The sequence below is a fragment of the Notamacropus eugenii genome, chromosome 1 (assembly GCF_028372415.1).
Source record: "Notamacropus eugenii isolate mMacEug1 chromosome 1, mMacEug1.pri_v2, whole genome shotgun sequence".
Lineage (NCBI taxonomy): Eukaryota > Metazoa > Chordata > Mammalia > Diprotodontia > Macropodidae > Notamacropus > Notamacropus eugenii.
Genome location: NC_092872.1, coordinates 599,881,552 through 599,906,659, shown reverse-complemented (window position 1 = coordinate 599,906,659; position 25,108 = coordinate 599,881,552). Strand labels below are relative to the sequence as shown.

Below are 25,108 nucleotides of genomic sequence, written 5' to 3'. Positions count from 1 at the left end.
CTGTGCTGAAGCACATGGACATCCAGCTGTTGGAAGAGGCCTGCCCAGGGCAATGCTGAATTCTTCAGAGGTCAGGCAACTGCAGGATACCTGCCCATTCGGGGCTGTCTGCGCCCATGCCTGTGGTAGTTCTTGGGACTGGAGGCACACCGGGATCCTGGTGGTGGTGTTTACCTACTCCTCCACACTGGGACTCAGGATATCACACTGGTTTGCTGAGGTGGGGCTTGCCAGGGTCCTTCCAGTCCTGGAATGCTTCCTGTCCTGGAATGCACTCTCCTTTTACCTGACATGGACCTTTCTTACAGATCCTCGAAGTCTCCAGGATATAATACTGCTCTACCTTGTCTTTTTGCTGGCTCCACTGTTCCAGGATTTGTTCAGGGGTGCTATTTTATGGTTGTTTGAATATTGGGGAGCTATAGCAATTTACTGCTTACTCTGCCATCTTGGTTCACAGAAGTCCTTCTGTTTCTTTCTTCAAGGCTCAGCTCAGTTATATCTCCTCAATCCTTCCCTAAAATATACCTTTCCCCTCTCCTAAAGTTGTTAGTTCTTCCCTCCTCAAATTACCTGTATTATTAAATTATTTGTATGTATGCTCTATCTCTCTTACCTCCTTCCCCCATTAGCAGTACATTCCCCCAATCAGGGATTGTGAATTAAGTTTTTAATATCCTCCATATGCCATAAAATTATAGATTCATGGCTATGGAATATTTGAGAGTACCTTCTAAATATCTCTAAGTCTGTGTTGCTGTCTAGGCAGAGTACAGAACTTGTTTTGGTAAATTCTGTAGCACAAATGTAGGCCTTTCTGTACACTTGAGCTTTAAATTTTTTCAGAGACTATCAGTGCTACTCAGTCTCGTTTGAAGCTGGAGTTCTGTTGGCATATCATTTAACAGCTTGTATCATTTCACATTAAGACTTGTAAGATTTTATAGTTTTACGGACATTTTGCATATACCAAATTTTATCTTTGTGGTTCTAAACTGAAAAAGTGAATTAGACTTGAAAAAGATATTTTGAAAAGCTTTGTATTTATTTCCGTTTTCAACAAGTTACAGGATACTAGGATTTATCAAGCTGGACAAAATGTTAAAGATCATAGTCTAGCTTCTTGATTTTAATTTATCTATTAAATGTTTTATTAGAAATTTAACATGAGATGGATATAATTAATTTATAATTATTCATTTAAAATATAGTAAATATAATAGCTTTAAAATAATTCCCTGTAAGACTCTGCTAGAATTTTATGTCCATTTTAATTTATTTTTTTCCCATGCTGATCAATAATCTGTACTCTTTATATTCCTCATACTTTTTGGTCTTAAATTGAATTGTCTTACTTTATTTTGGAACAGGAGCAGAATTATTGCAGAAAAGTTAAATGACTTACCCAATGTAACACAGGCAAGAAGTAGGAGATCTGGGACTTTAACCAACATTTGACCAACTTCAATTTTTTTTTCTGCTACATTGATTATTTCTCTACCAGTAATTTTTCTTCTTTTCTGGTTCAGCACTATCAGTGTTATTTTTATAACATTTTCAGCTTCTGGTTATTTCTTTAAATATCCTGTGGTAGAGATATCATGTCACTGGGCACAGGCATCAACATAAATTGAGAAGGGGCAGACCTTCCAGAGTCAGTTGCTGGTGAAGGTTCAAAGATGGGGGATCTAGGAGCAGGATCTGGCAGGCCACAAACATAATCCTGAAGATCCCTGGCACATGACCACTAGATCTTGTTTTTTTAGGCAAGGTCAAAACTTTTGGTATATGGTGCTAAACTAGTCAAGACTTCCATTCAAAACCTTCCCTAAACACTAGTTACATGGTAAGGGGTGCACAATTAATCTTTCTCAGCCTTTGTTTCTTCATCTACAAAATGAGGATAGCAGTGGCACGTAACATCATGGAATTGTTGTTAAGATCAATTGAACTGTTATTTGTAATGTACTTTTCAAACCTTAAAGTGATATACATATACATATATATATAAATTTTATGTAGTATTATTATTGGAGGGACATTCATGCTTTACTACTCTATTTTTTGGGGGAAATTTAGCAGAGCCATAATTCAGTTCTGTCACTCTTCTTTTTCACTATCATGAAGATTCCCCTAGGTAAAAAACAAAACAAAAAAACCCACTTTTTTTTTTTTAAAGCTGTGCATTATGATGGAAGAAAAAGAATATGAGTTGTGAGTATTCTAGGTGGGTTTTTTTTTGATTGTTTTGTTTTTGGTGGTGGTGGGCATTTAGTTTTATCTTGTTTTTATTGCTTTTTACATCACATTTATTTCCATGAATAAAAGGGGAAAAGCCATTCAGCCAAACCAGTCAACAATTCTCCAGTGGATTAAGGCAAATGCAGATTAAATGAGTTGCCCAGGGTCACACAAGTAGTAAAGTGTCTGAGACAAGATTTGAATTTAGGTTTTCCTGACTTCAGGCCCAGTTCACTATCCACTGAGCCATCTAGCTACCCCTCTGTAACTATAGCCCCCTGCTTCTACAGTGTTCTTAACTCTTCTCCAGGACCAAGCTTTATTAGTGTAATTACAATAAATTCAGTTTTATATTTTCATGCTTTCCATTTCTATTGTAAATAATTTATATATTATTTTCTTGCTTTTGCCTCACTCTGTATCAATTCATGTAAATTTCCATACTTTTCTGAATTCTTCATAATAATTTCATGAAACATAATAATCTTCCATTATATTCATGTGCCACGTTTTGTTTAGACATTACTCCATTGATATACATCTACTTTGCTTCCAGTTCTTTTCTACCACAAAAAGTCCTGTGGAATATTTTGTTGTACATTGGGATCCTTATTTATGTATTATTTGACTTTCTTAGGGTATTATATATTTAAAAGTAGCATCTCTGTGTAAAAAAAAAAAATCACATTTTCGCCACTTTTAAACATAATTCTAAATTGATCTTTAGAATAGTTGAACTAGTTTTTTTTTTTTATAGGCCTACCAAATGTGCTTGCCTTTCTACAGCCCTTTCACCTTTATTATCTCTTGTCAGTTTGAAGGTACATGATGAAATCTCAAAATTGTATTTCCCTTATTATTGATTTAGAGCAGTATTTCAAATTGGTTGTCTCACAAGTGAAATTTAACAGATAGGTAAACCAAAGCATGTTTTTTCCAAGCAAGATAACAGTTTATTAATAGGGCTCCATACTTCTTCATAAAGGGAGTCAATGAATGCCTGACTTTCTAGTCAAAGATTTTGAGCAAAAGGGGAGCTTTCCTTTTACAGGTTTTGGGGAGCCCAGAACAGGGAAGGTAACATCATGAGATAGAGGACAACATGATTGGTTATATAACTAGAGGCATGGGGAACAATGTAAATAAAAGTTGGGAATGAAGGGCTAGCAACAAACTCTCTCATTCCCACCTATGACTAAAATATGTTCATTGTTTGAGTCTACCTGTAAGGTTAAAAGATAGAGGAATAAACTTCTTTGGATAGAAAGCTAGACATCCTTTGTTTTTTAAATTTTTTATTTTTTCTACTTAGTATTATTTTTTTCCCAATTACATGTAAAGATAGTTTTCACATTTTTTTGTAAGATTTTGAGTTCCATATTTTTTCCTTCCTGTAGTCTGATATGGGTTGTAACATATATAAATATGTTAAACATATTTCCATATTAGTCATGTTGTAAAAGAAAAATCAGAACAAAAGGGAAAAACTATGAGAAAGAAGAAAACAAAAAAGTGAAAATAGTATGCTTTGATCTGCATTCAGACTCCATAGTTCTTTCTCTGTATTTTCTGTCATGTGTCTTTTAAGCTAGACATCCTGAAGAATAGTTTGGTTGTGTAAAGATATAAAACCAGATTCCCTTATGTCCACCATGCAGGATAGCAAAATTCTTTGAGGCAAGAATAGAACAGCGATTAGCAGGAGAACTGGGTTTCTAAACTTAGCCCAATAGAGACCAGTTAAATTCTGAACTAAGTTCAGAGACAGAGAATCATGACTTAAGCCGTTACAAGACAAAATCAATTAATTGTAAGTAGGATCAATAAAAAATGATAAAGAATTTAATCTGAGTTGTTAATAGTTTGCATTTATTTTTTTCTGAGAAGTCTTCATATCCTTTGGCCATTTACCCATCAAGGAATAGCTCTTTGTCCTATATTTCTGTTAATTCCTTTATGTGTCTTGGACTTTGGATCATTTCACAAATACTTGATACAAATATATTTTTTTTAACCATTGGACAGTTCACCTTATTATCTTACACCAGCATTGATTTTTGGCAAAAGTATCCATTCCCTGTTATAGAAATTATCTATTTTATCTTATTTTCATTATTACCCCTGAGATTCTAAGAGTTTTGTTACTCCAAATAAGAAATTATTATTTTTTCGAATTGTATATAAAGTGCCCTCTTGATAGTTTGATTGACAAAGCAGTAATTTGTTAGTTAGTTTTAGATAATGCTGTGGGGATTTTTACTTTAGCATGGTCCAGTTGTTAGCAATTACTGAAGTCATTTTTTTTAAGGATTTTTCAGAAACCGTATCTGTGATTTCAGTGATGTAGGGAGTTTCTGGTGATGAACTGCCTCTTCTCTACAGAGATTGTCACATTCTCCGAAGTTACTGCACTGAGCACTGAGAGGTTTAGTGACTTGCCCAGTGTCAAATAGCCACTTGTTGCAGAGGTAGGACTTAATCCCAAGACTTCCTGTCCCATAGACATTAGGCCATGCTGTCTCTCCTTTAATTCTTTAAAGAGTACCTTGTATTTATATATATATGTTATATTTGATAGTTATTTTCACTGGATTTTCCCATTTTTTATATCTTATTATCTTATCATTAGCATTTTCTTTCACATAGTTTTAAATTCATTTTATTGTCATTTTTCATGATATGATTATTATAGACTCCATTTAGGTCTTTATTTTTTGTTTGTGTTCCCTGTCTTAATTACTATATTCAATAAATTATTGTTTGTAAAGGATGTTTGAAATTTCTGCTTTGGTATATTTATTGTTTCTACGTTCTCTTGCTTATGTTATCTTTTTGTAAACCATGTGGTACTGACAAATATGTATGTCCTTTGATGTTCCCATTTATCAAATGCCATGTCTTTCAGATTTAACTTCTCAAAGAGTTTATGTGCTTTTTTCCTTTTTATTTATAACTCTGTTAGAGTTCCAGCATTGAGAGAAGAACGTTAAAATTAAAGTCTTATTCTGTTCCTATTAATATCTTTTTTGTAATTCAATTAGCCCTTCCTATTCAGATGCTGTATTTATTTTGGTACACATATGATTAGTATTGTTATTGTCTCTATCTCCTTACTTTAAGCATAATGTACTTTCCTTGTTTATCTCTCTTCATAATTGTAAATTTTTATTTTATTTCATTGCAACTTCTTTTTTTTTTTTTGGAATCACTTTATGCATAGTGGTAAAATTAGTTCCACTGTCTGATTTTTATTTTGAATATATTTTTGGTTTTTTAGATGTATTTTAAAAACCAGCAGGCTGCTTACTTATTCACTCTAGAACTATCTTATCCCATTGTTTATTCACATATAAGGTTATGAAAGTGTGGCTTCTGTTTTCCTAGATTTATTTTTTATATTGATTTCTGTTAATTTTCCCTTTAAAGACAGTGTTTTTTTTCTCAGTATTCAATTTTCCTTATGTACTGCTCTTACGTCAGTCTGTTTTCACGGCTCATCTCATGTTCAGAATTCCCTAGGCTATTTTAAGTACTTTGAATTACTTAAATTGTTCATTTCCCTTTCATTCTTTTTATTTACTTACCTTTTTGTCCTTTTCTTTTGACCTTTGTTTTTTACTACCAAGATAAGCATGTGGTTCAAATTCTTTTCTATCCAAACCTCGTGTTTTTATAAGTAATATTCTTTGTACTATTTTCCTAATTTTCTTTTCTTTTGTCCTTATTATTTCTCTTCCCTTGTAGTCTAATTTGAATTTCATTCTCCAGTTCATGGGCTGTATGCATACTTGTCCCTTCTCTATGTCCCTCTTAAGACCACTTCGTGCAGCAATTTGAATGAGAAATATTTCTGTGAATGCAACATGTTTTAAAATGGGCTTGATTAGTTTTTTCTACTTACTTGAATGCCTACATTTAGGGGTACAGGTCTCTCCAAAGAGTGATTATATTTTAAACCAACATTTCCAGTAGGAAGGGGGAAAGAAGAAAGCCCATTCATAAAACTTCAGTGTCCAAATTAGATATCCTTTATAGCTAGCCAGAGGTAGCAAAGATTCTATGATCTTCCAAGGTTTTTCTAGATTGAGGTGATAAGAAGTCAGGTCCAAATATTCCTTCTTAGCTTTTTCCTTTTGTACACGAAAAGTTCCATTTCTGACATACATTTGGGATAGTCCTTTGCTTTTGAGTGTCTTTAAAGCATGATTGATAAAGAATTAAGGTGTTATCTATTCTGACATCTATATGTAGGACCATATAATTGGTTGAGAGAAATGACAAAGTGTTGCCTAAAATCTAAGGTACCATAATGATACCCTTTGGGGCCAGATCATATTTCCATTAAATTATGAATTTTGGGGACACCAATTTTCATTGGTTGAGATTAGGGAATGTAAGCAAAAAAAATAACAAGAAGTAATTAAAGCAACATATACAAGTAAGTAAACAATTATTATTGAAATGAGTATTCTCAGGATGGTATACATTCCTTGACCAATTGACAAGAAAGTGTGCTCCACTGATTTTATCAGTTGAAAGGATAAATATCTATTTTTTAGAAGTTCTTACAGCTTTTTCCTCAGAATTTTAGCTTTGAATGCCATCTCTGATTCTCTTAGGGGAGGAGATAAACAAATCTCAGGCCAGTAGAGTGATTTAAGGTCAGTATTGGAACACAAGGAAATATTTGTGGACCATCAAATTCAGTATTAAAAAAAAAAAAGTTGTAAAAAGATTTAAAAGAATTTATGTACAAATTATAAAGCTATGTGAATTTGTTGAGACAAGCAATACTTTTGATATTTTTAAATTTTGCTTCATACATGCATACATCTACCATCAATAGTCTAACTCGGAATATTGATCTTAATAATACAAATTATACAAAATACAAATAATACAAAACCAAAACCAAATTGAGCTTTCTCCATTTTTAGTTAGTTCCTTTTGATCTGAATGCTGAATTTTATGTCACACACATATTTTATTAGTCTCTTTTGTTGTGCTTTTAATTTTGAGATTTTAGGAATGGACATTATTCCAAGGAAAGTGCAAAAATTTATAGCTCTTAAAAAGCACACTTGAATGACTATTAGAGATATTACAGGGTACAGGTGATGCGGGACATTTGAAGGCATTCAAGGATCATTCATACATATAATGAAATAGGATCAGTCCCACCAAAAAGCAAATGAAAGTACAGTTGAAGACAAAAACACCAAGAACAAACTATTGCTGCATAATAGCCAAATTAATCCTCAGAAATCTACCAGAACTCTTCAGAAGGACCAAGGAGCTGGAGGGATTATTATGATTCCTCTAGATAGGCATTTTGAAGTGGAAAGAACAAGAAGGTTAGTTAAAAAAAAAATGCTGCTGACCACAGCAAGGAATAAAAGTATCCTTGCCATTAGAAAGCTAGTACAAAGACTGGAATATTGAAGACTTAAAAATAAGTCATCTTTACTGACAAAAACTCACTTTTTTATTGAAAGTACCCCAAAGGGAGGAGCCAAGATGGCAGAGTAGAAAGATACACATATGCTAGCTCCAAACCCACAGCCCGTAAAATACCTGTAAAGAAGAACTCCCAACAAATTCTGGAGCAGCAGAAGCCACAGAACAACGGAGTGAAGGAGATTTCTGTTCCAGAGAGACCTGAAAAACTGACACGAAAGGTCCATCCTTCACCAGACCCAGAGCACAGCCCAGCCCTCCTTGGCCCTGTAGCACCGAGAGGAGCATATCCGAGCAGTCTTCAGGGACAGAATCTCCAGCAGCTGTGCAGGTCCCTCCACCCACAGGCGGCAACGGTCAGTGAGAGGGTCTTGTCAGCTCACTGAGAGGGGAGCGGGGTGTCTCCATAACTCAGGCCCCTCGGGAGACAGCAGCAGAGGCAGCAGCAGACAGGGGCTCCCAAAGCAGGCAGGAGCCTGGATCCATTGTTGAAGGTCTCTGCATAAACCCCATGAAGGAACTGAGCCCCAAAAGGCAGCCCTGCCCCTGCCTGAGCACCTGAACTTAATCTCACACTGAATAGCAGCCCTGCCCTCGCCATAATCCCAGAGGCTGGGAAGCAGCATTTGAATCTCAGCCCCCAAGCACTAGTTGGGCGGATCAGGAGGTGAGGTGGGTGTGGAGAGAACACTCAGAAGTAAAGTTACTGGCTGGGAAAATGCCCAGAAAAGAGGGGAAAAAAAATAAGACCATAGAAGGTTACTTTCTTGGTGAACAGATATCTCCTCCCTTCCTTTCAGAGGAGGAAGAACAATGCTTACCATCAGGGAAAGACATAGAATTCAAGGCTTCTGTATCCCAAACATCCAAAATAAATATTCAGTGGGCTCAAGCCATGGAAGAGCTCAAAAAGGATTTGGAAAATCAAGTTAGAGAGGTGGAGGAAAAACTGGGAAGAGAAATGAGAGAGATGCAAGAAAAGCATGAAAAGCAGGTCAACACCTTGCTAAAGGAGACCCAAAAAAATGCTGAAGAAAATAACACCTTGAAAAGTAGGCTAACTCAAATGGCAAAAGAGGTTCAAAAAGCCAATGAGGAGAAGAATGCTTTGAAAGCAGAATTAGCCAAATGGAAAAGGAGGTTCAAAAGCTCACTGAAGAATATAGTTCTTTCAAAATTAGAATGGAACAGATGGTGGCTAATGACTTCATGAGAAATCAAGAAATCACAAAACAAAACCAAAAGAATGAAAAAATGGAAGATAATATGAAATCTCTCATTGGAAGAACAACTGACCTGGAAAACGGATCCAGGAGAGATAATTTAAAAATTATGGGACTACCTGAAAGCCATGATCCAAAAAAGAGCCTAGACATCATCTTTCATGAAATTATCAAGGAAAACTGCCCTGATATTCTAGAACCAGAGGGCAAAATAAGTATTCAGGGAATCCACTGATCACCGCCTGAAAGAGATCCCAAAAGAGAAACTCCTAGGAACATTGTGGCCAAATTCCAGAGTTCCCAGGTCAAGGAGAAAATATTGCAAGCAGCTAGAAAGAAACAATTCAAGTATTGTGGAAATACAATCAGGATAACACAAGATCTAGCAGCTTCTACATTAAGGGATCGAAGGGCGTGGAATAGGATATTCCAGAAGTCAAAGGAACTAGGACTAAAACCAAGAATCACCTACCCAGCAAAACTGAGTATAATACTTCAGGGGAAAAATTGGTCTTTCAATGAAATAGAGGACTTTCAAGCATTCTTGCTGAAAAGACCAGAGCTGAAAAGAAAATTTGACTTTCAAACACAAGAATGAAGAGAAGCATGAAAAGGTAAACAGCAAAGAGAAGTCAGAAGGGACTTACTAAAGTTGAACTGTTTACATTCCTACATGGAAAGACAATATTTGTAACTCTTGAAACCTTTCAGTGTCTGGGTAGTTGGTGGACACACACACACACACACGCATGCACACACACAGAGACAGAGAACACAGAGTGAATTGAATAGGATGGGATCATATCTTTAAAAAATGAAATTAAGTGGTGAGAGAGAAATATATTGGGAGGAGAAAGGGAGAAATGGAATGGGGCAAATTATCTCTCACAAAAGAGGCAAGCAAAAGACTTTTTAATGGAGGGAAAAAGAGGGGAGGTGAGAGAAAAACATGAAGTTTACTCTCATCACATTCGACTAAAGGAAGGAATAAAATGCACACTTATTTTGGTATGAAAACCTATCTTGTACAGGAAAGTGGGGGAGAAGGGGATAAGCAGGGTGGGGGGGATGATGGAAGGGAGGGCAGTGGGAGGAGGGAGCAATTTGAAGTCAACACTCTTGGGGAGGGACAGGATCCAAAGAGAGAATAGAAGCAATGGGGGCAGGATAGGATGGAGGGAAATATAGTTAGTTTTACACAACACGACTATTATGGAAGTCATTTGCAAAACTACACAGATATGGCCTATATTGAATTGCTTGCCTTCCCAAAGGGAATGGGTGGGTAGGGAGGGATGAAGAGAAGTTAGAACTCAGAGTTTTAGGAACAACTGTTGAGTTCTGTTCTTGCTACTAGGAAATAAGAAATATAGGTAATGGGGTATAGAAAGTTATCTGGCCCTACAGGACAAAAGAGAAGATGGAGACAAGGGAAGGGAAGGATGATAGAAGAGAAGGCAGATTGGTGATGGGGGCAATCAGAATGCTCCGTGTTTTGGGGTAGGGGTAGGGGACAAATGGGGAGAAAATTTGGAACCCAAAATTTTGTGAAAATGGATGTTAAAAATGAAATAAATAGATTAAAAAAAAAAAGAAAGTACCCCAAAACTATTGTCAGAGGAAATCCAAGTAAACCTTTAAGATTTGGGCATATTTATCAGACTGTAAAACATCCCCCCAAAAAAAAGTTGGGGGGAATTTTCACTTCTAGTAGATCTCCTAGTCTTGCTCTCATCAGGGAATTTTGAACATTGTATTGTTAATGCATTTTTGTTTATTGTTAATATAATTTTGCTTCTTAATGGGAAGATCTTCCCCACCCATTAATTGGCCTGCCCGTTAAGGGGCATTTGATTGGGGGAGATTTGTAGGAAGGCCCATACCTTTTGTTAATGAGGCACTGGTTCTCAAGGGTTGTGATGCCCTCTGGCTCTGAAAAATGTATAAATACACTGAGGTGAGATTTTACAATTCTACCTAAATTAATCTACTTATTCAGTGCCATCTCAAATTGCCAAGCAGTAAGCCCCAAAGTACAACCTCACCTCAGAGTATATATTGCTAAACAATTATTTTATTGATTTAGAAAAAAAAAATGTTATTTGAAAGAACAAAAAATCAAGAATGTCAAAGGAATTAATGAAAAAAATGTAAAGAAAGGAGGTCTAGCATTGCCAGATCTTAAACTGTATATTATGTCAGTAATTATCAAAACTATCTGGTACTAGCTAAGGAATAGAATGGTGGATTAGAATAGTGGAATAGAGTATATATACAATAGACAAGAGTGTATAGTAACCTTGTACTTAGAGTATATATACAATAGACAAGAGTGTATAGTAACCTTGTGCTTGATAAATGTAAAAATTAAAGTTTTGGGGATGAGAATTCATTGGTAAAAATTGTTGGGAAAAATACAAAGCAGTCTGCCAGAAACAAGGTATAGACCAATACCTTATACCATTTACCAAGATGAGGTCAAAATGGATACATGACCTACATATAAAGGGAGAAATCATAAGTAAATTAAAAGAACATGGAACATACTACCTATTAGATTTATGGATAGAAGAATTTATGAATAAATTATAGAGAATACTGTAAGACGTAAAACAAATAATTTTTATTACATTAAATTTAAAAGGTTTTGTACAAATAAAACCAGTGTAACCAATATTAGAAGGAAAGCCTGAAATTGGGGAAAACATTTTTATAGGCAATTTCTTGGATAAAGGTTTCATATCTCAAATACTTTGTCAAATTTTTAAGAATATGAGTCACCCCCAATTGATAAATAGTCATATGAATAGGCAGTTCTTGGAGAAAGAAATTAAAACTATATATAGTCATATAAAAAATCATTATTAGAGAAATGCAAATGAAAACAGCTTTGAGACACCATCTCACACCTACTAGATTGGCTGAAATGATAGAAGTGGGAAATGACAAATATTGGAGGGAATGTGGAAAAATTGGAACACAGATACACTTGGGGAGCTGTGAACTGATCCAACCATTTTGGAGAACAATTTGGAATTATGCCCAAAGAGTTGTAAAACTGTGAATACCCTTTGATCCAGCAATACCTCTATTATATCTGTTTCCCAAGGTGATCAGAGAAAAAGGAAAAGAATGTATATGTACAGTAATATCTGTAGCAGCTCTCTGGGGTGGCAAGGAAGTAGAAATTGAGGAAATGCCAATCAATTGGAGAATGACTGAATAAATTGTGGTATATGATTGTGATAGAATACTACTGTGCTGTAAGAAATGATGAGCAGGTTGATTTTTAGGGTTAGAAATAGCTTTCCATTCTTGTATCTGGATTGAGTAAAGACTCTCCTTTAACCTTAGCCTTCAACTCAGGATGACTACCAGATCAGCTTAGGGATTACCTTTCTTCAAAAAACATTCACATTTCTAGTAATTATGTAAAAAACAGTTTCGGCTCAAAGGTCTCATGATGTTATTAAGGAACACACTTTCCAAAAGTACCACTCGTTGGTTCCCCAGGCTGTTTTTGGTAAAGGGCTTTCCAAGCCATCCTGGGGAAATTAATCCTGCCAATTAATGAGGGCTTGGGATTTGACACAGTAAAACATTTGTGGACCGTAAAATTCAATAAAAATAAATTTCCTCGGAGTGATTTAAAAGGATATTAATAACTAAAATTGATGCTGCTCCTTTCCTCATCACCACCTCCATCTTTACTAGGGTAGCAATGTTAAGTCAGAAAGTCATACCAGTGGTTCAAATCATAGCCCTCTAGACCAGGGCTTCTTAAACTTTTTCCACTTGTAATCCCTTCAATGCTTCTTAAACAATGAGTGAAAACCCCATAAGGTTTCATGGCCAACTAACCAAGTCCTTTTGGACAATCTCTTTGCCTCCCTTGAAGGAAACTAGCTTCACTTACATAATACAGATGCTACTCCTATCACAGATCTTAATATGAGTGAAAATGCCTCTTGTTATTAATATAGCAATATATAATTTGTATATGCATGTATATGTCCTAGCAAGCAATATCTGTTCATTTATATTTCCAGAGGAAGGATAACATTTGGAGCTGCATGAAACATATCTTTATGTAATTCATAAGGATCATAGTAACTGAAATGAAAGATCATGAAATGAACCACAGCAGTGATAGTTGAGTGAGCCTTGCAATATTCTCCATGGTGGTGGTGGTTTTTTGTTCTCCTGAGGGTAAATGTACCAAATTTTTTCCCTTTACTCTTCCCTTATGAACTTGGGGATATGTTTCTAGCTGTAGTTTGTTTTTTACTTTTTCTCTCCCTATTCACCTGACTTCCCACTTTATTTTCCTTTACACAAAAAAATATTGATTTTACTCATAGGAGGTCATAGGATTTAATCCATTAATTAAATTCTTCATTTTTTCAGATTCTTTAAATTGTCCCTTAAATCTTTAGTCTAATATACCCTTTTTCTGCACTAATGATGATTCTTTATTATTCTTTTACTCATTATTATTATTTTTTGGGTTTGTTGTTCAATTGTTTTCAGTCATGTCTGAGTCTTGGTGACCCCATTTAGGTTTTTCTTGGCAAAATTGCTTTGCCATTTCTTCTTCAGCTCATTTTTATAGATGAGGAAAGTGAGGAAAACAGGTCAAGTGGCTTGCGCAGGATCACACAGCTAGTAAGTGTCTAAGGTCAGATATGAAGTCAGGAAGATGAGCCTTCCTTACTCCAGTCCCAGCATTCTGTCCACTGTGCCACCTAGCTACCTTGTTGTTATTGTTTTTGTTGTTGTTGTTTTTGGTAACAATGACCTTGACGGTGGTGGTTCTTTGTTCTCAAAGAAGACCAGTGACATCATGAGAGTGATGTCTTGACTTGCTAAAAGCATGAAGGAATTAATTCCATTGGTAATTTTCTTGATAATAGTTGTTTTGGGGTATTTGTAAATCAGATATTGGGTTTCATCTCTTTTGTTGATTAGGTGAGGGGGGTTTTCTCAAAGGTTGCTTCTGTTTTCTTGAATGTCATTTTCATTAATTATTAGGCTTATTTTTGGTAGGATATGTTAATTTGGAGTTGTGATTTAACTTTCTTTTTTTTTTTGGATTATACTGTTATTCCTTTCTCTTGTCCAATTTCATGTCTGTATGACATTAACCCATATCTGTGTTATTTGAGGTGTAGTTCATTCATATTTCTTTGGGCTACTTGCAAATTTTATTTTTTATTGAAATTGGAAATTTTAGCTACAGTATAACTTGGATTTCTTTTCTAGTAATGATCTATGAATTTGATTCATCAGTGCTTTGTTGTCTTTATTCAAAAATTCTGCACATCTTTCTTCTGTTTATTTCCTACAGTATTGTTTTCAGGTTTTTAATTTTATTTTCTTCTTCTGGGAGACCTTTGTTCCTTCAGCAAACTCTGGGCATTCCTTCCTCAAGGTCTGTCATTTTGGCTTGTGTAGGATGGTTGTATAGGATTATTGCATTCTTTTAATATTAATTTTTGTTGTTCTGCTATCAGTTTTTCTTCTGGTTCTATATTTTTGCATTCCCAGTCTGTTATTTTCTCTCTCAGGGTCGCTGCTTCTGTAGATACAGTGTCATCTGTGCTCTGCTGTTATTGTGATTTTCAGTTCTATACCGAAATCTCTGATTTCTGACCTAATTTCATTCCTTATTTTTAAGTTGTTTTATTTCTTTTTTGAACCATTTAGTAGTTTCTTGCTGTTCTTATCTGTTTCTCTGATTATAACTTCTCTAGTGATATATATACATATACATATATTTATATATGTATATATTTCACGCCGCTTTGCATAGATAGCTATGTCATCGTTGGACATGTTATAATCTCTATGCACCTACTATAACTCTTTTGCCACCGGATCATTTATAATGTTGATTCCTCAAAGATTGTGACATTCTGAGATTTGAAGCCATACAACATCAGTCTTAGAACATTTATGTTTGAGTAAGATGTTTTTTGTGTGCCAAGGAGCAACTTGGAATCTTTGAAAACATTATGCAATTTACCAAATAATATCTAGCCCATTTTCAATTATATGTTCAATTATAGACCCACCACATTGTCCTGCTGTGTTTGTTCTAAACTTGTTAACTTTTTTAGTAACTGAGTGGATTGGCTATCCAATAATCTTGTCATAGTTGGATTACCCCATAAGATTGAAAAAATTTAGTTTGCACTCCCAATATAGGAGTATTTACTTATTTATAAAGCATTCAATTGTACTACTGTAGTAATAATTACGTATACTGTACTATAAAATGATGTTAAAATAGAAATTAGAGAGTGAAATAAAGATGAAATAATATTTAATCCAAGTTATTAGTAGTAGTGTCTGAATAGGGAAGTGACATGGTTTTTAAAAAAGCCCTACACTTAAGGAAAATCATTTTGACAGTTTTGTGTAGAATGGATTAGAGAGGGAGAGTCAGGGAGACTAATAAGGAAGCTGTCACAACAATCTGAGAGATAATAATGGCCTTAACTAGTGTAAGTAGAGAGAAAGGGGTGAATGGGAGAAATGCTGTGTTGTTAGAAATGCCAAAATTTGGCACCTCGTCATATATCTGAGGTGAGGGAAAATGAGGAGTCAAGGTTATAATGCCAAGTTAATTAACCTGGATGACAAAAAGAATGGTGGTATGGTGGTACTCCTAATGGAAATAGGAAAGTTCCAAAGAGATGTGAGTTTGAGAGAAAGGTAATGAGTTTTGTTTTGAAAATGTTAAGTTTGAGATGTTTAGGGACATAGTATTTAAAATGTCTCATAGGTGGTTAGTGATATTGCACTAGAGATCAGGAGAGGGTTTAGGGATGAATATGTAGATCCAGGAGGTATCTGTGCAAAGAGATGATTATTAAACCTATAGGAGCCAATGAAGTTACCAAGTGAAAGAGTGTTCAGAGAGAAGAGGTCTTAGGACACAGCTTTTTGAAAATACTTGTAGTTCCAGAGCATGATGTAGATGATAATCCAGAAAAAAAGACTAAGAAAGAATGGTCACAGAGGTAGGAGAACCAAGAAAACAGTCTCACAAGTCAGGAGAGAATAATTATCTAGGAAAATAGAGTAATAAACAGTATAAAACTGCAGGGTGCTTAAAATGGATGAAAACTGAGAAAAGGCCATCTGATGTGCCAACAAAGAGATCATGAACAACTTTGAAGGAAAGGCTTTTCAGTTGAGTTGAGGAGTCAAGGGTAATACTGTGAACCCAAGAAACTGGATAAACAATGCTGTCCTCTGCAGAATTAGGTCAATTTGGAAGAAGGGACAGTTTAGGGGGGAGATGTAATGTACTTCATTACATTAGAATGTAATGCCATGCCTATCCATGTCTGTTCATCCTCTACTACTCAGTCTTTCCCAAAATGAAGAATATATTAGGGACACAGTGTGGAGGAAGGGAAGTGTCAGGAAAGACTTACCCATGCAAGAAGGACTGTTTTACATTTGGCTCAAGGAAGGAATAAAAAGCACACTCAATTTAGTACGAAAACCTACCTTACAATACAGGAAAGTAGGGGAGGAGGGGATAAGCAGAGCAGGGGGGGATGATGGAAGGGAGGGCAAATGAGAGGAGAGAGCAATTAGAAGTCAACACTCTTGGGAAGGGACAAGGTCAAAAGAGAAGAGAAGAAATGGGGGGCAGGATAGGATGGAGGGAAATATAGTTAGTCTTATACAACATGACTGTTATGGAAGTCTTTAGCAAAACTGCACATATACAGCCTATATTGAATGTTTGCCTTCTCAGTGGAGATGGTTGGGGAGGAAGGAAGAGAAGTCGTAACTCGAAGTTTTAGGAACAAATGTTGAGAATTATTTTTGCGTACAAATGGGAAATAAGAAATACACGTAATGGGGTATAGAAATTTATCTTGCCCTGCAGGACAAAAGAGAAGATGGGGATAAGGGAAAGGGGAGGGATGTTAGAAGGGAGGGCAAATTGGTGGTAGGGGTAACCAGAATGCTCAGCATTTTGGGGTGGAGGGAGGGGAGAGATGGGGAGAATATTTGGAACTCAAAATTTTGTGGAAATGAATGTTGAAAACTTAAAAGAAATAAATTTTTTTAAAAAAAGAATGACAGTTTTAATTGCAGTGGCAAAAGTGACCTTGTCTTTTTTTTATTTCCTTAGAGGAAATACAAGAATAGAAGAGGCTTGTGAGATGTATACAAGAGCTGCAAACATGTTCAAGATGGCCAAAAATTGGAGTGGTATGTATGGACTTTTTGTTTTTAAAGACAGTAGATCAGTATTTTCAAAGCAAGAGATGATACTCTGCCTTAAGTTCTGTTTAGAGAAAAGGACTGTGCCCACCCAAATCCCACATTGTAAGCACCATGAAAGTACCTAGATGGTAAATTGTCATGTAGAAGTATGACAACCAAAGACATGTCCTAGTGAAGTAATAAACATAAGAAAAAAGTAACCTAGTTTATTTTTTTAAAACCTGGAAACTGCAACTACTTTGTTTTCTCTAAACCACTTAATGCAGTGGGCATTCAGTAAATGTTAACTCATGATTATAAAAGTAAAAATTAAGCTAAGATTAAGAAAGAATAACCATCATCATAATTGCATTCATATTGTATCAGAAAAGGATAAGAACAGAGATAATTTTTAAAAAGTATTTTGAAATACTTTTAAGAAATTTAAACATTTATGTTACCAGTTAAAAGTGTCTAATAACTTTATGTGAACCAGATGGCAGTGATCTCTGATCACTATCAATTCCCATTAGGACAAGTATTTCTTTGGGAATTATAATAATGGCAAAGCTGACTAAATATGAACATCAGCCCTCATTTTTTAAAAACTAATCCTTCATTAATAGAATTTTAAAAATAATAAAGTTAATAAAATCAACTTTTATTTCATCTGCAAAAAAATGAGTTATTCTTTCTGAATAAATGACATTTTTTGAAGCCAGTTTTAGAGGGAAATAGTGATAAGGAACCCTAATTTTTCCTTCCTGCAGTTGATTTTAATGTCTTTATATTAAGGGGAGGTAGGTGGTTTTTTTTTTTTAAGTAGAAACAAAATGATTAGTATTTTTGAGCAAGATAATGCTGTGACATTTTCTTAAACATAGTTTACCCTAAATCATACCTTAGTATTATATTTTTGTTTTAAGAAGGCTTTTAGATTCAGTCTACATATTCTGTGTACCAAAATATGTGGATTTATGTGAAAGCAAGCTATTTAATTTTATTTGTCCACAGAATTAATTTTATTTTCTAAATATGGAACTTTAAAATTTTTAACTTAAATTATTTTTAATTAAATTACCAACATTAGACCTACATTACATATTTTGGTGATTGTAGTGTTCACTTACATACCTCCTGATACTTTTTTGAATCACTGCCTCCAAGAAGAGATAGACATTTTGAGATAATAAATGTACTACATATAATTGTTCATTTCATAGTATTAATACATCATGAACCTGAAAAGATCATACTGTGTTGAGAGAAAATAAAAATTCAAGTGTTTTAAAGCCTTTGTTTATTTATATTTCAAGAAACTAGATAAGCTAATTAATTGTGAGTTCCATACATGCCCTGACTCTTCAGAATTTTAGATAGATTTCACTTAGCATTATTTAGCAATGATTACAAATAAACAAAATTTAGTAAATCTTTTTTTAAAGGTAGAAAGGCAGATATGCAGAATATAGATTCAACATGTTATTGGTTTTTGGAGAAACAGAGAAAGATGGAAAAATCCCAGATGTTGGACTGTATTCAGACATCTATGATTGAGCATATTACTCATAATTTGAGAACATTCTGTAGGTGTTTGTCATTAGTGCTTTTAATTGTGTAAAGTTCTTTTATTAGAATGTTTTTCTTTGCTATTCTATTTTAGATATAAATTGGGTGGCCAAGTATTAAATAACTACATAAAGAAATGTAAGGTTTAAAATACATCTGTTTGGCAGGAGCAGATGTCTTCCTTTGCATTCTCATGTAATTCATACTTATACAACCCAGGTATTCTTTTCATTGTTCCTCCAGTAGATCAGTTTTTTTTTTTCCCCCCAATCCATACAACTTTATGATGTTTCCTGCCCCCTATAGGAAGTGTCTTTCTTAACTCTTCTTGTATGTATAAATCTTACTCATCCTCTCAGACCAATCTCCACTTTTTCCCTGTAGTCTTTCCTAGCAATTTCTGTGTGTCCTGAACTGAAACCTCTCCTTCCTTGTGTCTCATAGCACCTGTGTGGTATTTCTACTATATATTGGGGCACATAAATATGTCCTTCCTTGTTTTCTTCTTGAGTAGTATCATATACTGAGTTCTGTCACATCTGCTATAGTCATGAAGTCATCTAAAAATACCTCCTAAGGACAGGAATTGTAAATATCGGGCACTACTTTTCTATCCTCCCTATTGCCTCACTTCTCTAATACTACATTATTTTTAAAAATAAGTTAAATGCAAGAGAGTTGAGCTATATTGGATACTATTTTTTTTTTAAATGAATGTTGTTACTTGTGAGCTACCATACTTAAAGGGACAAGGCCTTCAAAACTGTAAAATTTCATACAGGTATACCCTGTATGGCATGGCACCAAAAAATATGTTTTACAGTAATGCCATTTGGTCTAATAGTAATTTTAAGATTATAGATGTAGAATTGAAAGTCTCCCTACCTCCTCTACCCCACTTTTTTTTTTTTCAGACAACCCCTACCCTTTTATAGACAATGCACATAAGAACAGAGAAGATTACTTGCCTATGTTTATACAGGGATTAAGTAAATGACTGAGCAAGGAATAAAACCCATGATCTCTGACTTCAGATTCAATACTCTTTCCACAATACCATAATAACTAATATTTTTATAGTATTTTAAAGTTAATAATGCACTTTACATGCATTATATTTCATTTTCTTGCTCAATCCTTGCAACAGTTATGTGAAGTTATTTGTAATCAAACCCCACTGTAACATTCAGTGTAGGTAAACTATTCTTCAGAGCCTAGTTTCACTTGCCTTGTGATCCAATTCCCTCATCCCATGATTTCTTTTATACCCCAGAACAGGGGTGGGGAACTTGTGACCTCAAGCCATATGTATTCTTTTGGCTCCTTGGGCGCAGCCTTTTGACAGAGTCCACACTTTATAGAACAAATCTTTTTATTAAGGGGATTGTTCTTTGAAGTTTGGATGCAGTCAAGGGGCCACACTTGAGGACCTGAAGGGCAACATGTGGCCTTGAGGCCTCAGGTTCCCCACCACTGCCCCAGAATATCACCGTCTGAGACATGGAGAAATCCTGATTTTTCCTTTCTGTACTCCAGCTAGCCAGTGTTAGTAAAGAGCTAATTGCCCCACTAAAACATTATTTTTGCTTCACTTAACATTTTCTTGTGTGGGGAATCAGGTAATTTTGGCAAGGTACATTTTTTTCTCTAATCTATTTGTTTCTGCCTTGAAATACTATATTTCAGTGAAATCTTGATTTAAAAAAATTAGATCAGGCTGCTGATGGTTATACTTTAACTCTAGATCTCTGGGTGTTTAGTAGATCTAGAGAAAAACAGCTTTTCTTTTCTTTTCTAGCTGCAGGAAATGCTTTTTGTCAGGCTGCCAAGTTGCATATGCAGCTACAGAGCAAACATGATTCTGCTACAAGTTTTGTGGATGCTGGAAATGCTTACAAAAAGGCTGATCCACAAGGTAAGATCTAGAATACTATGTACTTAGCAATATCTGCTTAACTTTGTAAATGTTTTCGTATTTTCAGATTTTAGGTAGAACATTAGCTAAGTCTTGCATAGACTACTGGAATATTTTATTTTGATCCTTTTGAAAAAATGAACTACTGTAACCTAATTTAGAATATTTGAGTTGTTTTCCATAGTTTGGGTTTAGAGTACCCTTATTTACTTATACAAGTATTTGGAAGTAGTAAATGATTTTGACTGTGTAAGTATGAACATAGTTACTGCAACTATCTTTACTTATTGGTGATATTGATTGTATATACTTTCTGTGTTCTTACTGTCTTTTTGTAGAAGCTTTAGTTTGTTTACATTTGGAGCGTGTAGGTCACTGGTTTGGGGCTTTAATTCTGTCCTAAAATTAGAGGCTTACATTTTATAAAAGATTGAAATATATTTTAAAATTCATTTGTAACTCTTATAGAAATCCTCCCAGTTATAGAAATGAAGTTGTGAAGTGGCAGAGTAGAAATTTGGAAAAATGTATGGTACATACAGTTATTATATATCAGGTTTGAAAAGGATTTTTCAGAATATTTTGATTTTTCTATTTGGTATACATGGTGAAAATTTAAAAAAAAAAGAATATTTTCTAAAATAAGAAAGACTTTTGTAGAACTTATTACTGTCTTTACATAAATGCACTTTACATAAATTACTATTACTCCCAATTGTCCTCTTGGCATGTAATAATATTAGTAACTTTCACTTATAAAGTTTTAAAATTATAAAGTTTAAAGTTTTCATAATGTTTTAATGGATATAGTTTTCTTTGCTTCTCTAGAGCATTGCTTTTTGAACTATTTCCCATATGAAGTAACTAGAGATTTAATGAGAATAATTTTAATACTAGCTATAGTTTCCCCCTCTGAAATATTAAATAAGAAAGAATATGTACAGGGTTTCCCAAAAGTTTTAATAACATACACGTGATGCACACCTACACAAGTGTACATGTATAAATACATGGATACCTATACAGTGCATGCACTATGTAATCAAAGATACTTACATGTGGCAATTTTAAAAATTTCACATATGCTTAATTTCCTCCATTTTCTTCAAAAGTTCTGTGATTGCACTTTTTCCTCTTGTCTACAGTGTTGCCCAGTATGCCCTCTAGACCAACATTTATTCATCTGAAGCTAAAAAAAGTCATTGCCATATTAGTTTGGGAAATTATTTAGTATTTCATCCAGAAATACTCACTTTTAGATTACTAAAATAAGAGGTTAGAATGGAATTAACTTTTTCCTCTTAGTGTATTTTATGGTGCTGAACTATTTTTATGCTATGGTAGAGTTTTTGATAGCTTTTATTGGTAAAGTTGTATATTTTAAAGCAAATTTCCATAGTTTATTTATGTAGATATGTTTAATAGAATAATAGTCATGTCCTTTCTTGAGCATGCTAGAAAATGTTGGCTTGACTTGTTTAAGGAATTTCATCAAAATCTTTTTGAGTTGAGCTTCAAGAAGACTAAAACTCATAGCACTGAGCTTTCTTGTGTCTCAATGGCAAGGATGTATATGAGACCAGAAGAGGACAGCCTTTCTTTCTACTCTGCTTATGGTTTTAAATTATAACTGACCCAAGTTAATATTAATGAACCCATCCTTTTGTTTTCTTTGTGATGCAGTCTTTCATCTGGATGGAATGCTCATTTAAAGGTTATAAGTAAATAAGCCAAATACTGCTAGCACAAGCTGTAATTCCCTAATTTACATTGTAGTGGCTGGGAACAAAGCCAAGCTATTATTACAGCTGGACTTTTGCATGATTGTGTTTGCTTTTTACCAACTTCCCTGTCTACCTTCCATCCTCAAATTATACCTAATTAATATTCTAATAAGAGCTGTGAAGAAAATTTCACTTTAACCTTATTTGACTGAATGGATTTCTCATTGTTTTTCTTAAATGCCTACGCTTCAGAGGCTATCAACTGCTTAAATGCAGCCATCGATATTTACACAGATATGGTAAGAAATTCCATTGCTTGAGCGGCTGTGGGGTGCAATCAATGAGATTTCTTGGAATAATATTCTTTCTTCACTTTTTCCCAAACTGATTTGGTAGAAAACAAATGAATATAGTAGATGAACCTCTCCTTTGATTTCTTTTGTTCCCAGGGAAGATTTACAATTGCAGCTAAGCATCACATTACTATTGCTGAGATTTATGAAACTGAGCTGGTAGATATTGAAAAGGTGAGTTTGCAATAGCTTTTCTTGCAAAATTTTGATCTAAAAAAGATAGATAAAATTAATCTTTTTTAAAGAGAGCATTTTATTAGTAAGTCAGTTAAATTTTTACTAAAGGAAGCCAGCATTCCTGAAGTTGACTTACATTTTGGTGGTAACTATTTATTTTTCATTAGGTCTTTCACTGATCAGTGTTACAAATGTCCCTTAATTTTTTAATGTAAAGTCATCTAAATGATAATTTAATGGATTTAATCCTGTAGTCTGCCAATAATCTCTTACAACTCATTTTATCAGTGAAAATGAAAGTGTTGCAAAAGAATCCTGAATGTAGGTGACTATATCATCAATGTATCTTTCTTATTTTTGATAGAAAATCCAGGTGGTGCTTTCAAGGAAAGCTAGGTTGTGAACTTCATTCAAGCTCTCCTTGAAAATCTATTTTAACCTAGGTAGCCATTTGAATATGAGACCAGTATTGGGGAATTATAAACTTCAGAGCTAATCAAAGAGAAAATCAGTTCATTTTACTTCTGTCTTCACTATTAAACAACATGATCTTCACACTAGAAAGTTATAGAAGCAATATGGTCAAGAGGAAATTGAAATATGTAGGAAATACTTAGCTGTTTAATTTTTTTTTCTGTTCTTCAGGTCTAGATTATTCATATCTGATGTTTACACATTTTCATGTATAAGAATTTGAAGATTGAATAAAGAGTCATTCTGTTTGACAAATTATAGCTAATGGGAAAGTTGCCAGAACACTAGAAGAGGATAGATATTGTTTCAGAGTTTGATATGGAAGAGAGAGTAGATTGCAGAAACTAAAAATAAGCAAAATTCAGAACAGATTATTAAATGTGTCTCGTGAGCATTCTCAAAGTCATTATTACTAGGAACTATCTTGTATTCACTAAAAGTCAGTTATGTTAAACTAATTTAAGTCCTTACTTCCTTAGAATTTCTAGATAAGTAGATCACGTGACTGTCACAGATACCATATAGTTATTCTCAGTGTCAGAAAGGCAGTTGACAAAATCTATCCTCATATTTTTACGTACATGTTAGGCAGGTGCTTCCTAAATGACACTGTGGTTAAGCAGTGCTGGCTACAAATCATTGCTAGGCTAGAGGGAGAGCTGCAGTGGTGTCGCAGTGCTCTATCCTGGATAACATTCTGTTCTGCATTATTATCAATAATTTTGGGGAATATATAGAAGGCATGTTTATCAGATTTTGTGGGTGATACAAAACTTGAAGAGAGCTAATACATTGAATGACAGAATTCAAAAAGATCATTACACTGGAAAGATATGTCAAAATTAACAAGGTAAAATTTTGTAAGGATAAATGTGAAGTCCCACGCTTGGATTTAGAATAACTAATTAGAAGAGATTAGTAACATTGACAATTTTTTAAGTGAAAAAAATCTAGAGACTTTAATTGATTACTAGTTCAATATGAATCTTAATTTTGATAATATCTTCAAAAAAGCTAATTCAGTTTTTGACTGCCTTAATAAAAGAGTAAATTCAGAATGATGGTAGAATCGTTGATCTTGAATATTCACTGTCAACAGTAGCATAGACTGCTACAGGATGGGCAAGATCCTAGAAATCATATGTGTAGGGTCATGGAATGGAGTCAGGAGATATTCAAAATGCAGTCAGGAGGAAGTAGCATAAACAAATGATATTAGGACAGTACAGTAGTAGGCAAAAGGCAGATACCCTTAATGGGAAAAAGATCATGGGGTCAGGAAGATTTATTCTGAGGTCTAGAGGGGCAGTTGGCATTATATACTCAGATCTCAAAGGAACTGGAGTACTGGACTCAGGTACTGAAACATCAGACAGTTTTGAAATTTGAATTACAAAATTTTCAATTTTGAAACTTGAGTACAATATAAGGACTCACTTATTAAAAGTAAGGCAAGAGGTCTGTTCTTAGAAGTGAACCTTGGGATCACAGTAGAACCAGCACAAAGACTGTGTTGATGATGAGCCACTGACACAAGAACCAAACATTTGCATGTCCTAAGCAAGTTTTGAAAATTTTGCTGTGCTTCACCAGAACCAGAATCAGTCTAACCATATTAACTTATCACAAGATACTTTTGTACCTTGGAAGTTGAAATCTTTCGACATTAAATATATGCATTTATTAAAAAGTGTGACATCCTCCCACATGTCTTGATGTGGGTAGCTTACTACTTTGCTCGTG

The 25,108-nt window shown here is 34.5% G+C and overlaps 1 protein-coding gene across 3 annotated transcripts in view; it reads left to right on the top strand.

Moving 5' to 3' along the window:
* Positions 1-25,108, top strand: part of NAPB (NSF attachment protein beta) — a 54,877-nt gene that overhangs the window by 15,413 nt on the left and 14,356 nt on the right. For 2 of the 3 annotated variants that reach the window (XM_072634617.1, XM_072634616.1), the window contains exons 2-5: positions 17,080-17,159; positions 20,521-20,637; positions 22,614-22,660; positions 22,811-22,888. In XM_072634617.1, coding sequence (XP_072490718.1) covers positions 17,080-17,159; positions 20,521-20,637; positions 22,614-22,660; positions 22,811-22,888 — 322 coding nt within the window. The remainder of the gene's footprint in view (positions 1-17,079; positions 17,160-20,520; positions 20,638-22,613; positions 22,661-22,810; positions 22,889-25,108) is intronic. The other variant, XM_072634618.1, reaches the window with a different exon arrangement.